At 39.2% G+C, this 16196-nt stretch overlaps 2 protein-coding genes across 5 annotated transcripts in view; both read right to left on the bottom strand.

The window, feature by feature from the left end:
* The window catches only part of SLC24A2 (solute carrier family 24 member 2), a 112635-nt gene extending 103593 nt beyond the window's left edge, over positions 1-9042 (bottom strand). For 2 of the 4 annotated variants that reach the window (XM_064736367.1, XM_064736369.1), the window contains exons 1-2: positions 8933-9042; positions 6009-7083 (exon numbers count right to left, since the gene is read on the bottom strand). In XM_064736367.1, the coding sequence (XP_064592437.1) occupies positions 6009-6941 (933 nt within the window). In that variant the 5' untranslated portion in view covers positions 6942-7083; positions 8933-9042. Of the gene's footprint in view, positions 1-6008; positions 7084-8719; positions 8906-8932 lie in introns of those variants that run through there. The other 2 variants (XM_064736370.1, XM_064736368.1) reach the window with 2 other exon arrangements.
* Positions 1-16196, bottom strand: part of LOC135460117 (long-chain fatty acid transport protein 6-like) — a 370483-nt gene that overhangs the window by 338573 nt on the left and 15714 nt on the right. The gene's annotated exons all lie outside the window — the stretch shown is intronic.

Raw genomic sequence — 16196 nt, 5'->3', positions numbered from 1 at the left:
TAAAACGTATATTATGGAGTGGGCACTACTGCCTCTTAAAACAAGACCAGAAAAGTAGGGGAGTCAGCTGTGCCCTGCCTCTCAAAAATTCTACATGAGGAGTGCAATGTCAACTTAAAATGGGCCATGAATGTGGGAGATCTGCATGTAATTTCATAAAGGTTGAGCACTCCCATCCCCAAAATATCAAAACTTTGTAAATGCCTTTGGATTTTTTAAAATATTTATCTGAGAGGTAAATTTGGAGAACTATCTTGGAGGGGAAAGTAGAAGAATATGGGTCAGACAGAAAAGCTGTACCATAATGCTGCACCTGTGTCTGGCATTTCTGAACAAGCCTATAAGCAAGAAACAGATTCTGAACTTCTTTTTGATTTTAAAGTAAAGCTCCTCCAGAGACTAAGCACCCCAAAACTGGTTGATATTCTGAGGTCTCCTATGCCGATTTGGGGTGACATTCCACCTACAGTCTCCCATAGCTCTCATTCTGTGAGGGATCTGAAACAAAGTATCCAAAACTGAGATGATGGAGGGAAAAACTTTTATAAAGTCCCCTGATATCCTCTCTTTGTACAGTTTCTGGTACAACAAATCTAACCATGTCTGGAGTTCTGAAACACAGCATGGTGAACATTTGCCAACACAGCTTCTAAGATGTATCATTTGACTTCTTTTTAATTACATATGCTTTTTATTTTTAAATATACGGATGGATATTTTGTCCCCCTGCTATTAATTAATGGTGGCACTCCTCTAGACTTCTTTTCCCCATCATACTTAACAAGGGTGGCATCTAAGTGGATGGCCATGTGTTAAGAGCATTTAATCTACACTACATTTGCACGCTGTCACTTTTTGCTCATTACCAAAGCACACACATAAAAAACCAAGAGACTCCTGGGGTGAAAACTATAATCACTGATTTGTGGTCAATAAATTACTAAGAAGCGTTAAAAGAAACTGAGAATAGTATCCATTTCACTGTACTAATGGTTCCAGATATAATGTATCGGCCTATGGTTCTGTTAGTTAATAGTCCTAAATTGAAACAACAATGCTAAAAACTCAAGGCAAATTAACTCATAGTAACTGCTACTGTAGTAACATTAAATTAAAACAGAAGTAGATTGAAAGTTTTCTGAGAGAATAAAAGCAGATAAAACATGACACAAAACCAGACATTGATATAAACAAGAGATGGTTCGATGTCAGTGCTGAGGCTTTTGTTTCAAACATGTACTTAAAACAATGCACCTATCTTGCAAGATCCAGATACTCATAGCTCTGTATTCACACACATGCTTGCACAAGTAGACTGACTGAGAAATGTCTCTGGAATAAAATTCAGATCTTCCTAAGAACAGTGAAACACTATGAACAATGAAAGCTATGAGAAAAAAAAATTCTTGGTAGTGAAAACAAAGAAAGAAAAGAAAGTTATTCTATGGATAGAGTTACAGTTACTAGGTCTGTGGATTCAAAATGAAGAAGTCCTGAAAAAGGAAATTTCAGTTTTTCTTGTAGGCATGCAGGTTATTTGTGTTTTACCTTAAAACACACTAGATCAGACGTTATAATAGTGAATATACATGTGCAGTGCTAATACAACCACCAAGCAGAGAAGCACCTAAAATACTGTTACTTTCCTTTAGAATGCAAATACTGCCATTAAGTACACTGTGGCAACATTGAGATCATTGTGGATCTTAAAATATCACACACAAGCTATTCAAGTTTCTTAAGACAACAAAATTGGCAATAAAATAATAGTTACGCTGTGTTGGTAAAAATAGCTCATTTTCCAAATGTAGCTCTCTGTAAATGTAGAAAAACTGCAACTGTCTTGTATATACCATAAGCTATTCATCTAAAATGGTACTGTCAGTGAAACAGATGTCATTGCACAATATCCCTGCACCACCCACATTCTGTTGTCCTAGTTGCCAAACAGAACTGTTTTGAATTATTCACTGAACAATCAGATCCAAGCATTTCTGCAATGATTTTCATACTACATTAAAGGAAAAAGAGTACTTAAAACTGAAATGTAGTTCCACATGATGTTTTAATGTGACTTAATACATTCAACATATCTTCACCAACACACATGATGAAGAATAGACTGAAATCTTGGCAGAAAATTTTAAAAAGTGTTATTTTTAAGATGTTTGTCCATCAGCTTCTTCTGTTTTTCTCTTCCTGCCTATTATAATCAACTTCAGGCTTATGTTTTTAAATATCCTTCAGCTGATTCCACCTCAGTCCTTACCTATCTGTTCTTCACAGGATAGCTACATAAAATCTGAAAATCATACCATAGAATAGGTTAAGCTGGAAGGGACTTCTGGGGATATCCAGCAGCGGGACAGCACTTACTACTGTAGGGCCCATTCAGTGTGACTTGTTAGAGACACATTTTGATCTGCATATTCCATACGCCATCCTACACTGTAGAACTCAGCCATCTGGTTTTTATCTTGTCTTTTAATCCTGTCTTGTTTTTTCATCTATCCTCCTTTTTTTTCATCCTTTTCACAGTGATCTCTGGAGTTCATCAGTATCAGACTGCCATCAGGCTTCCTAGGGAGTGGCAGGAGGCACAGAATTATCCACAGTTCAAACAGAGCCTTGCCAATGAACCCTATGAGCTCTCAATGCAAAAAGGTTTGTAGTCTGCTCTCACCAGTGCCACAAAATTGTTCTGAAAACTAAAGCTACCAGATTTTCTCAACCTGACACTTTAATAACCCAGACTACATATATATGAAAGCATGTGAAGGAAAATAGTGAGCACAATGAAATTCATATAGAGTACTCTGTCTGCATTCACATTTGTACAAGCAACCGACACACTAAAGAAAATAAGATCAGAAGTTCAAATAGTCACAGTCTTCTGGCACAAAAAGATGTACTTTAATTTTTAAGAATAGGGATAGAAATCTAAAAGGCGTCTACAGGGATACAAATGCATTCCAGCAACCTGATGAATACACCTAGAGCAAATGAAAGCTAGACAAAAAAAATCAGCTCATATCTAAAGCCTTTACTCATGTGAAATACTGTCCTTGAGAATGTAAAACTTTCTTCAACCTCTCAAGACAACTGAGAATAAAAGCATGGAAATTAACATTAAAACACATTTTAGTATCTCAAGAGGTTTCTCATCTGATCAGTTTTCTACTCTTTGGTACTTGTTTGCTAATAAGCCACCTAACCCTTCACTATCCAGCTTTATGATGCCTTATTTAGACTTCTCAAATTTGTTGAGCTGCTTTCAGATTACAACAGCCTTAAAGGTAAATACGACACACACGCTCTTTTAGCAGAATACTTGCCAGTTTGGCAGCAGCAGAATCAACAACAGATAGGCAGGGGGAGTTTTGGTTAGAGGAAAGAGAGTTTTCTCTACTCTCCTAAAATTAAAATATTTCAAGAGACTTTAACACACCCAGTTCCAGATAGCTGCCTAGCAATTCTCTGGCTCAGTGGGGGAAAAGAGAGTGAAAAAGTTTCCATCAGAAACAACAGAGATTGCAAATTCTATGTTCAGTATACTAATTTGATACATACAGTTGTACATACACACTCTTGATGAGTGGAAGCAATCTAGGCTAACAGTTAACACTGTAGGAATTAAATATTTTTTGCCACCAAAAGCCAAGACTATCATTTCTGTGATACTCATAAACCTCAGTGTTTAGGAAATAAACATCCATATGCATTGAATTCACTACAAGGCACCAGACCTCAGACTATAAAAGCACTTTATTCTTTGCTTTAGACAATAACTTCAAGTCCTAAGCATCTCTATCTGGCTTAGGACTACACATAATAGTTTTGGGTTTTGGGTTTTTTTGCTATTTTTTAATTTAAAAAGCAATCTAATAATAGCAAGTAAATTAAGAGAGAACTTCATTGAGGTATTATCCAATGAACATAATCTGTGACATCCTTGCTATAAGAAAATAATTTCATTCATCCTGCTTAATGCTGTTCAACTGAAGAATAAAATAATTCATAATGACTTACCATTTCAAAGTGTAAGTGTAATATTAAAAAATATGCCTTTACAGCATAGCTTACAGAGTAAAAACATGGTCTGACACCTTGAGAAGCTATTTTTCCCAAGAAGCAGAAAATACGTATTTGCTAAACTGCAACAAAACTAGAACATCTTTCATCTTTCTTCACTCCTCAATGATTTATGAATACATTATTTTATCATTTTAATTAAATTTAATTCAGGAAAATTATTTTCATGAAACATATCTTGCAAAGCTTGTGTTTTTAGGAACAGTAGCCAATTTTTGATTTTTTTTCAGCCCATCTGAAATCTGTGTACCTGTATTATAAAGAAACTCAAAGTAATTAAAATGTTAAATAACAAATGAGTGGTTCTAAAGGTATCCTTTTAAAATCAAGTCCATCTAGAGTACTTCAAATATAACTAATGTTCAATGTGGCTCACAAATTATTTATTCTTCTGTTCAGCGAAAAATAATTAAACACTTTGATATACAGCTACTCTCCCTTACATTGTGGCCTGGAAAACACAAGGCAGTTGCTTTTCATATTGATAATTGCTTCAGACCCATTACTGATTTATATTTTCTGTCCAGTTTTGGACAGATGAAGTTGGCTACATATACCACAGTCTATCATTACATATTTTTAGCACTAACTTTCAAAGGAGTTACAGTGCACTATGAACTCTTAGATTATTTAGAAACCAACTAATGTAGTTAAAGAAGCCCCTTGCTAATTAGGGCAAGTATTTTGTTGGTGTTGACCTTTCTTTTCATTTACTAATAAAATCCCAATAATACATTTTGAGAAAGATGAAGATGAGCATGCTGATTTTGGAAAAAAAAAGAAGGAAAAGATAAAGTTACAAGTAAGTACAGCTGTTAAACCTGGTTAGAGAATACAAGGGAAAAAATGAGACATTTTTGGGCTTTAATTTTGGTTTTTTGTGGCTTGCCCTAAAACTGAATGTGTCTGTCACAACTTTTAAAATATCCATCTCTGGTATGTCTCTCTCCTCCTGTTTATGTGCCTGTTCACTTGTATTGTGTACGGAATTGTGCCTCTTCTGAACCACTTTATATATGACTGCTAAACAAAAGAAACAGAACAGTGAGCAGCTAGGTCCCTGATAATTTGAATAATTACTGAATTATAAAACTTTATCTGATGAATATACCCAAAGTTATGTAAAAGCAGACATTCCAACCAACACATTGCTACATGCATAAGTATTAACCAGCTCAGCTTCATAGGTCCCTTAAATATTGCTTGCTCTAAGAAGAAAGCTGTTTAAAAGATTATTGTAACTGCTGAAAACTCAACAAGCCCTCCATGCATTAATTTCATTATCTACTTGTGGACAAAAATTAGTTTACACAGTTGCAAATAGCATATGGGAAACCATCCTCCTCAAACAGAGAACCTGTGATTTTTGCCACTGCGGTCTCTCTTTTCATGAGTTTTTTTTCATGAAAGTGCCACTAATTACAACAGGAAGTTAATGTTGCATTATCAGCATCGGTAGATGAAAAGCATGCATAAAAATATGTTTGTATACTGTTCTGAATTATTTGCAACTTCTCTGAGGAAAAAAGTGCATTGAAAGTCTTTAGAAAGCCAAACTTTGTCACAACATCCTCCCCAGATACTGTCATGGCTTAATCCATAAGCTTAGGGAAAAAATAGCTCTGACCTCATCAATGTGCCAAAATGCTGAGTAAAGGTTTATGTCCTTTTGCTGTCATTTTAATTCTTGCTTTCTATGTGATCAGGATAATTCTGGAGTTAAAAGTTATTGATTTACTAGAAGGCTGCTTGCTTTTTTATTTTCAATATCGATTTGATTAAACAAAAAGACATTTGAGCAAAACATGGAACTTTTCTATATTGACTACTGTACTGTATTAGAACCCTTGTGCTATAGAAGGACTTAGCACTTATAAGGATATTAGTACACATAATTCAACTAAAAATTGACCAACCTTTCCTTCAGCATCTGTTGTTACCTTCTCAACCTTGTTCCTGTTTAAAAATTTCTTCACCAATTCTTCTACTTGGACATTGAACTTCATAAATGTCACATAGAAAAAATATGCTGTCAGGAGAGTTATGCTTTCCCACCACATTATGAAGTTATCCAGAAAAAAGATGATTAGCAAGATCAAGTCAATGATGTAAAAGGACATGTCTCGAAACAGTGGCCACCAAGTAAGATTCAAGATCTCTTTAGAAAATAAAGCACACATTCCAATAACAAAAAGGATATTGAACACGGCAGATCCCACTATTGTACCAATGCCAACGTTGCTGTGGGATATAAACACTCCTATCAAAGAAGTGAAGAGCTCTGGGGCTGACCCACCAGCAGCCATGAAGGTTGCCCCTGCCACATCATCGGAAATGGCCAGTTTTTCAGTGATGACAGTCAAGGAAGGAACAAAGAACTCATCACAGACTATGGCTAAGGCTATAAACATGTAAATCATTCCAATTATATGGAGGATCACAGCTCCCTGTCTTCTCTCCTCAAGAGAGAAAAGGTCCTCAGGGTACTCTCCCTTCGTATGATCATCTGTCTCATTGTCTTGCCCAGCTTCATGTTTCATAGAAGTATGTGGATCTGGAGTGCCATTTTCATTCTGTTCTGTGAAATCCAAGAGAGTTCTTTGATGCCCATGCACCAGCTTTTGGCTATCTAGGCTGCTGACCAGCGCCGTGCTATGTGGTTCCATCTTGAAAAAGGCACTCATTGAAAGTGAGAAAGTACTAATGGCCACTACACTGACAAGGAGCCCTACAATTCGTATCAGTCTCAGTTTTTTCCTGACATTCTGGTGCCACCTGCAACCGAACAGCGGTTCCACCAAACACCACTCCTCCAAGACACCAAAAACAGTTTTTTTCTGAAGAGCCATTTTGTGTTCTGTGAGAAACGCTGAGGGAGTCAGACAGACTGTTCCTTCATACTTTCCTCCAGCTCTGAAGTTAGAAGCGCTGTAAGAGTCTTCCCAGAATCAAGTACTTTCACTCTTCACAGGACGTATTTTCTTCATTCGTCTTAAAAGGACAAACATTAACATTAGTGAAACAGGAAGTGATTAGAAACTTATGAAAGCATTTTACAGACTGCGTTACATTTAAAATTTGAAGCAGAATATGTAACATAAACCTCTGTCACATCCCACCAGACACAGCAATTATATGTTTGTTTAAACAGTAACCCTTTGGATAACAGTTTACCAATACTCATATTATGCTTCTCATATGCCTCTGAGCCACTGCTCTCCTCAGGTGTTATCAACAACAAAAAAATCCTAGTGGATGGTAAAAACTGTCCCCGGATGTTGTGCAAAAATGAAGAAACTATTATTTTAATGGATACACCAAAGATTATTACCTGCTGTAATTACTTTCCACTATGAACATGTAATGTCCAAATCCCAAATGCAGGGAAAATAGTGCCAGGAAAAGCAATCAAAGTGCTAACAAGCATCTCATCAGAGCTTTAGACAGCTGAGGCAGCATTAATTGAAATGTTACGTATGCACAGAGCAACAGACATTGATGTGTAAGTAGAATACTCTGATGCTGGAACAGGACTGAAATGGGAGTTTCTTTAGCTCCACTGTAAAATCAGCTCAGGTTTACAGAGAAAACTTGGTTTCCTTCTGATCAGAGCTAGGACACTGTCTTGGATGAGTCAAGACAAAATTTCCAGTCTCCCCTCACTCTGTTTTGATTTATGTCATGCATTCAGAAATAAATGTAGGATGTTACTAAGAATACCTATGTGGTACCTTTTAAAAGTGCTCCTCTTACTAATACTTAAGAAAATTGTTTAAATTTACACAAGAGTTGATCCTGAAAGAAATGAAACAGTAAAGAATTATGCAAGAATGACAGCTCATATATGCCAGAGATGAGCATTCTTGACTAACAGCACTTTTAACACATGAAAAAAAAATATCTGTAGGTAATAGGGGTTTTGCTTAACGAATTTGAAGAAGATTTGTAATGGAGAAGTTAGTTACATATATATGTCTTTCACAGTTATTTTATATGAAACAAAATGTAAGATACTTTCTGAATCAAACTGGATGTTAGTCTTTACAATTACTGTCCAAAAATACTTTGTTACATCTCTTATTCAAGTCATTTGTAGCAGGAGCTGAATTCTGAACATTCTATCAATCAGCAGAATAACTGACTTTGTATTCCCAAATACAGGATTACAGCTACTACATGCAGTTATCTCCCTAGAAGTTATTAAGTCATTCTCAGTTTCTCCTAATTTTTTTCAAACAGTTTCCACACTAAGATGTCATAGAGACATACTTCATCCGCAAGATGCAGCAGCACAGCAGAGATATTTATCTCCCACCCCAGAGTCAACACTCGACGGACTGCCACAAAAGCATTTAGCAGGAAAGACACCGGAACGGCACCAGCACCGCTGCCGTGCACGGTCGGCGGCCGCGGGCCGGTGTCGGCGCTCCCCTGGCCGTGAGGCGAACGGGACACGGGAGAAGCGCTCCGGCTGTCCCCTGCCCTGGCACCCCGCTCGGCCACCCCGCTCCCGCCCCGGCGGACCCCAGACCCGACGGAGCGCAGCGCAGCCCCCGCCGCCCCGCCTTCGTGCCCGTGCCCCGCGGAGATGCCGCAGCGCCTCGCCTAACTCAGCGCAAGTTCGCACCGCTCCGCCGCGCTCCGCTCCACGCCGCACAAACTTTTTCCACCTCCGAAAGGGGAGCGGGTCCAGCCGCAAGAGCGGAGAGCCGCGCAGGCACCGACCGGGGGCTCGGGGCACCGGTGGCCCCTACTCGGCAGCCGGTGCCGCCCATGGAGGCGGGAATTTGCGGATGGGAGTCCCCGCACCGCCGCAGCCCAGCCCCCGCCCCGCGCTCACCCGGAGCTGCGCTGCGCTGCGCTGCGCGCCGGCCCGCGGGCGCTCGGCAGGGGCGCGGGGAGCGCGGCGGGCGCGGGTGCGGGCACGGGCGGCCCGAGCGCAGCCCCGCGGCACCGACTGCGGCGGGCGGTGGCAGCGGGACCGCCCCTGCAGGCGGGGCAGGCGGCGCCCCGCCCCCGCCCGCCGCGCTCCCGCGGGACTGGGGTCGCTGGCCGAGCAAGGGGGGCACGGAATTTATTTATTTCATTTTCTCCCTTCGTTCTGGGTTAGCTGGCGCCGTTGTAAGCGAGGTAAAATGTAGCGCATCTGGCAAAGGTAAAAAGCCTCGAAGAGCAGGGCTCTTTTAAAAAAGTGAGGCCTTCTGATCAAAATATCCTTTATGCCAAATGAAAGGAAATCAGGATAAGAAAGATAAGGACGTTTCATTTTGGTTTTGATTTAAGGATGACAACATATCCATGATTAAGTTATTTGTTATGATTAATTTACTGCTGAACAGAAATTTCTTTAAACTGCATTTCAAAGTTGCCGAAGAGAACCATAAAGATGCCCTCCACAAACGAGAAAACAGGACAATTCCTTAGCCAGAGCTGTCCCCTTCTATTTTAATCTTCTGTTTTCAACATTAGTATTTTCCCAATAAGCTGCACTTCATTAAGTAAATGCTTCAAATTTCACGAACTTTGGAACAGTTACAAATGCAGCTCTATAGCTGTAGCTAATTTCCTGTGACGTATGCTAGAGATCTGTTAGAGTACACAGGTGATGCTCTTTTGACATACCAGTTGCATTCCTCCTCTGTGCCACTGTTAAAAAAACCTATTTGGTAATCCATGGATAAACCAAAGTAATCCAGTGTAGGCGGGCCAACATCCCAGGAAGACCCTGATTGGTTCAGGGCTGTTTATGAAGAACTTCATGTGGAAGTCCTTGAAAAATGCCGTGCAAGGATATTTGCTCTCGGCTGGGTAAGAACAGCCATTGAGATCTGGGAAAATTTCGGTAGAGAGCTGACTAACACTTCTCTGCTTTCAGTGACATACTTTGCACATTCTGAAAAGCCCTACTGTAAGAGGTGAACTCTCAGTCTCTTTGGGGTAAATAATAACCTCTTACAGTTTCTACTTTCTTCATTTTGAACTCTTTTTTTATCCTTTGGCAAACAGAAACCAATATTAATTGGTGCTTCACAAAGAATACAAAAATGTAAGTGTTTGTCTTAAGTGATAATACACTGAAATTATAGGTATTATTAGGACATCACATGAAAATTAAAGACTGTTAGGGTAAGCCTGGCATGCACAGTCTGTTTATATTTCTACACCGGCATTTTGTAGGACCTGGGCTGTTTGGTTTGCCCTTGGCATTAATGGGAAATTCATAAGTTCTAAATACTTAGGAGATGGCAAAATGGGAAACACCAAAGTACAGCAGGCATCTTCGAAACTTGTGGCCACAAAAGAGATGTAGAAGGTTACAGAGATATTGCCAAAATTTCAATGGTTTCTAGTAAGAGCCACAGCTGAGTGGCAAAGTGTGCGTTAAGGGCAGAGTCTGCTCATGTAGTGTACTTTCATTTCATGTTTCATATTCGGAGGTGGTCATTAGTGGCTGGCAGTTGATGGAGGGGCTTGTTATTATCACTACTTGCCTTTGTTGAGTCTCAGGATGATGCAAGGACACATGCATAGATTGCTTTTAACCACGCTTCTAGACTCCACATAGATAAGAATTAATTAAAATGCAGATTTACTTCTGTATCCACATATGCAAGACCTAAATAAAGTAGATACATCTTAAATGTTCAACCTGTGTCTGCTATACAGTGGGACAGGGATTAAGGGTAGGTATGCTTATAACATTTCTTGTGACTGCTGAATTGTTGGCTTGCAGTCTATGAGAAGTGGACACTTGAAAAATATCAAAAATGGTTTTACAGCTTCACAGATGGTCCAGAGGCAGGCAGAGATATGTGCATAGTATCCCAATTTTGTCAATTTATGAATTAAAAATTGGAAGTAGGTGACTTTTACAAATGACCACAGGGAGAATATGTAGAAAACCCCCTATAGTAATGCTATTATATTCCCTATAATGATATTATCTACTATCTGAAACTCCACAGATAGATACTGAATTCTAGTATCTATCTGTTTTTCTGTAGTTGCAAAGATTTTTCTTCCAACAGTAAAATGTGTTGCAAGCCAGGGACAATAATATCTGTAACAAAAATTATGTGGCTCACAGATGGGTATCTCTACCAATGACTTCAGCACTTTGAATCAGCTGACCCCTCCTCATATAAATGCTGCCTACTAATCAGGAGAGAGTTAAATAAGCACAGTTACATTAGGATAAGAAGGATAATAACAGTAATAACAATAAAAGAAATCCTTTTTTTTTTTCTCACAAAATTAAACATCAGAGTATATCCTAGTTAAATTCAGAACAACTAAATTATTTGAGTGGAACAACATTTGCCTCACAGCTGTTCAATGTTTCTGCTTTAAAGACAGGAGAGAAGGTAACTCTGCTAAGTATTGGGATTCTACTCCTTCGCATATGAGGGTGTGACTAGGTTTTCATTTTTATTTATATTTGTGCTGAATATAGACTTTTTAATACCTTATCTGTGGTTTACTGCATCATATGTGAGGAGTCATCTGAATTCATAAGCCACTGTTTTTTACCAATTCCTGTTTGCAGGATGCTCCAAGAAGTAAAACTTTTGGGGTTTTTTTGGGTTTTTTGTATTGTTTCTAGAGGAGGATTTTTGTTTTGTTGCTGTTATAAACCTTAGACTTGGTGAAAGCAAGAACAGAAGTGTTTTTTGTGTTGGAAAGGAAAGGAGGAGGGAGTCGAGAAATCCTAAATAATAACATCTCTAAGTACCCCAGCAGTACCTTCTAAAGCTGGAAGATAAAGCTCATGAGGAAGTTACCATGACTACAGAGGCGGCATATTTGAATGAAAATGGATGTTAAGCTTTTAAATGCTAATTGCAGTTGGGAACAGGTGACATTTGAAATATAAAAATTATTTCACACTTTGCCATTTTTAACAAGTGAAACAGGATAGAAAAGATGACAACATAGGGTTCAATTAAAACACTGGTTCTGGCTTCAGCTTGGATAGAGTTAATTTTATTTGTAACAGCCCCTATGGGGTTATCTTTTGGATTTGTGGTGGAAATAGTGTTGATAAGGCAGGGATGCTTTATTACTGGTTTTGTTACACACCATCAAGGCCTTTACTGTTCCTCATCCCACCCCACCAGCAAGAAGGCTGAGGGTGCACAAGGAGCTGGAAGGGAAAATGTGCAGACTGCTGAATGCCACTGACCCAGAAGATATCCCAGATAATATGGAGTCATGCTGAGCATACAGAGCTGGTGGGGGGGGGTGGTGGTGGTGAACAAACAAGAAATGTTCTTAGTGATTGTCTTTGTTTTCCCTAGTACCATCACATATGATGGAGGTCTGCTTTCTTGGGTATGGATGAGCTTTTTCCTACCCACTGAAGGTGACGATTGAATTCCTTGTTTTGCTTTGCTTGTATGGGCAGCTTCTGCTTTATTGTTTAAATCATTGTTGTCACAAACCCATGAGTTTTCTCACTTTTATAGTTCTGATTCTGCCCCCAATCCTGATGTAGGGTAGTAAGCCAATAGCTGTGTGGGGCCTGGTTGATGGCTGGGGTTAAACCACAATAGCACTTTTGTCACCCAGCATGTGTATTAAAGGATGCAAGATAATGTTTGATTGGAAAATGCTAGATTGAATTTACAGCAGTTATGCTGCTTAGCTATTAATCAACAGGCTCCTGTGCTTGCCATGGGGCTGAGTTGCCCGGCTGTATATTAGAGTCTGGTGCTTATTAATGACTGCTTTTTGCTTTCACTGCTTGCCATAGGGCTGTGCTGCTGATCATGTTATTCTGCTGGGCCTGGGATTCTGATAACAGCTGTGGTGATGTGCGTGGGCTGGCAGATGGCCAGGGCATCACTGCTCATTCTGTGCTACTGCACTGGGCAGGCTGGAACTCCACTGTGAAATCAGCTGAGAGGCACTGTGACCTGTGAGTGAGTGAGTGAGTGAGTGAGTACACACAGGAGGGAGCAGGGCACCCCAGAGTGTCTGTGGCATTGATATGCCTGTGCCACAGTCTGTACAGCTTGGAGCATCTGTGGCCATGGTTATGTGTACCACTGCAGAGACACTTCTGAGAGGACTGTGGCTCAGGGATTAATCCATGCTGCAGCAAGAACACTTTGAAGTTATTCACTGTTGGAGCACCTCAATGTGTGTAGCCAGGGAGAGTAGGTATGCCCCATGAGAGAGTATTTAGCCATGGGTAAGGCTATGTTGGAGCAGGTTTGGTCCTGAAAGGATGGTAGCTGTGGGTGAAGAATCCTTCTTTCTCCTTTTCCCAGCTCTATATGCTGAGCATGATGCCATATGGTCTGGAATATCCCTTTGGTCATTTGGGGCCAGCTGTCCCAGCTGTGTCCTCTCCCAGCTCCTTGTGCACCCCCAGCCCACTCACTGGTGGGGTGCTGTGCGGAGCAGAAAAGGCCTGACCCTGCTTAAGCCCTGCTCAGCAGTAATGAAAGCATCCCTGTGTCAACAACACTGTTTCAAACACAAATTTGAAAGACAGCACTTATAGATAACTCTATCCCAGATAAAAACTGGAACAGCATGGATATGGTTTTCATTATCAGTATGTTGAATAATTTAATTGTTAGTGATACTAAGCAAACACACTGTATATAAACCATAGTGTTTAAAGAGCAGAAACTGTTTATATTACCTGAGTAATATATTCTTGAGGAATATATTGAGCAAAATTAATCAAACATCTTTAAATTAACTGCAGTAACAAGTTTCTAGTAGCCAATATTAAAGAGGACATCTAAAGTTAATATTCAGAAAGAAAAATTCTTAGTGATGAGTAAATGCTACAATTGCCTTAACTTAGGAGTGTTCCTTATTGGTGCTCAATATATATGGGGAACAAAATATGAGCATATACACAATGGTAAATATTCTTCATTAGAGTCAATACCACAAGCTAAAATGGCATGGTAGACCAGCATCACTCTGTAACTATTGTAGTTTGCTGTCATACAGCCAACTAGCCTGACTTTGGGATTTAGTTGTAAAAGATGCAAAATATGTGCTTTACCTTCAACTATTAGTATTTGCTCTCTATTAAGCCTCAAAGACCATCTGAGATTTCTGTTTCTTGCAGTGGGTTAAATATTATTTGCTACGACATGCGTTTTGAAATAGCTTTGGTACTGTTATATAATAATCAGTTGTAATGAAAACATACATTTAATAATAAATAATTAATGTAAAAGGCTTTGAGAGTATTTGAGGAGATTTTTTGTTTATTTCTGCTTGGAATTTTTGGGGGGTTTTTTGTTTGTTTGTTTCATTGGTTTATTGGTTTGGTTTTGTTTTTGTTTTTTAGTCTATTTTATTTGTTTGTTTTTAGAAATAAATAAGATGAGAAATCTGGGGATGGTACCAGTATAGTCCATAGTTTCAATGAGCACCATGAACAATTTTATTAAGGAGGCTAAAACTAATTGCTTTTTTTTTTTAATACCAGTTTCTGCTAGTGAATAAAGTGATAAGAATATATAAACTGAGTATAACTTTAAACACAGAAGATTTTTGGCCATGTTTTCAGAACACTGAATTACATGTTTTTTAATATAATATTTAAAATACTACTTAGACATAAGGCAATTGTAAATGTTGTTATTATAACATGCCAGTCTCCTTAAAGGACAGTTTCATTCAATGAAAGTATAAATCTTCCTTCTCTTTACCTAGGCTTGAGAGGACCATCTCAGAGCAGAGCCACAACAGCCTAAGTGAAACATAACACAACAGTGCTATGAGAGAAGAAAATACTCTGTGGAATATCATTATTGAATTTCACTAAAAAAAATCTGGGTATTTTATACACAAATGATTATTTTAAACTACAGGGTAATTCCAAAAAAACCCAGCAGTATGGAGCAACATGTCTTTAGCTTTCACATTACAATCTCTTTCAGATAGGATAAGTTGCTCCTCTGAAGTGCCTTTTATCCAATGTAACCCCAGTGAGCTGCCCTGAATTCAACAAGAATGTTTATTTCACTATAATCTGTGGTCTACCAACCCCATTTATAAGAGCACCTGCAAGGTGGCAAGTCAGCAGAGTTAGGAACAGTTGTTGGTTTGGTGGATGGACTCCAGCATCCTTGCCAATTTCCCTGCAGTTCCACATCTCACATTGCTTAAGGCCTCAGCTCACAGTGACCTCTCATACTGAGAAATGCCTCAGGAGCAGAGGTCAAACTTGATACTAGCTACAATTCTTGGTTTCTCACCCAATATATTTATGACTAGGCCATTGGCCAGGAAGAGCTGGAAGGGAAGGTCTCCCACTGACCCCAATACTCCTCTCACAAACTAAATTGTCTTTGTTGCTGGATCATCACACAGAAACTCCCTTTTTCTACCATTTCTCTGTACTTATATTCTTGCACTCAATGAATTACAAGTTATTTGTCTTCATCTCTGCAGTAACCTAGTTTTCAGGTAAATTCTTGCATTCTTTTGGATTTATTTCAGGGAAGTAAATATGAAGTAAATATTCTCCTCAAATAGTGAGGTTTGAAACAGTGAGAATTTATGAACCATGCTTAACTATGCACAGAGTTGGAGTACAGAGGAAGCAAAATGAAAGAGATAAGAAAATCTTTTTGTGATTGTAGTCGATGCTAACCCCTTGACATTGCCAATGAAAAGAAAAGAAATTCATGAGTCATTTCCCTCTTACATTGCTAGGTCCTTGCGTGCGTAGCACCAATTAGCATTGCTCAGTTAGAGTCCTGCACACGTGCACTGAAAGTGCTTATATCGTGGACTAATGCGTGCCCAGGTCAGTAGACAAGAGACCCCATCTATTGACAGAATTTCAAAATTCGCAGTGGTTGCAAAAGGAACAAAAATCTTTCAAAGAACAGCTGACCATAGCAGGCTTTGTATTGGTAGTGGTCAAGGCGCTGCGTTGCACTATCTTTGAAATTTTCATGCGTAAGGTGAACGAATGATCTTGACGCTGCACACCTCGCACAGGCACACCCTTCCAGTCGCCATGAAAAGAAACAAAGCCAGACCTGGTCAAAACTAACAATGGGATCTGGAACCAGAATCCCAAAATAGAAATTGGAACCAAATAAATTGATGATTTGAGAAAT

Source organism: Zonotrichia leucophrys, chromosome Z (assembly GCF_028769735.1).
Source record: "Zonotrichia leucophrys gambelii isolate GWCS_2022_RI chromosome Z, RI_Zleu_2.0, whole genome shotgun sequence".
NCBI lineage: Eukaryota > Metazoa > Chordata > Aves > Passeriformes > Passerellidae > Zonotrichia > Zonotrichia leucophrys.
This window is presented reverse-complemented; position numbering and strand designations above follow the sequence as displayed.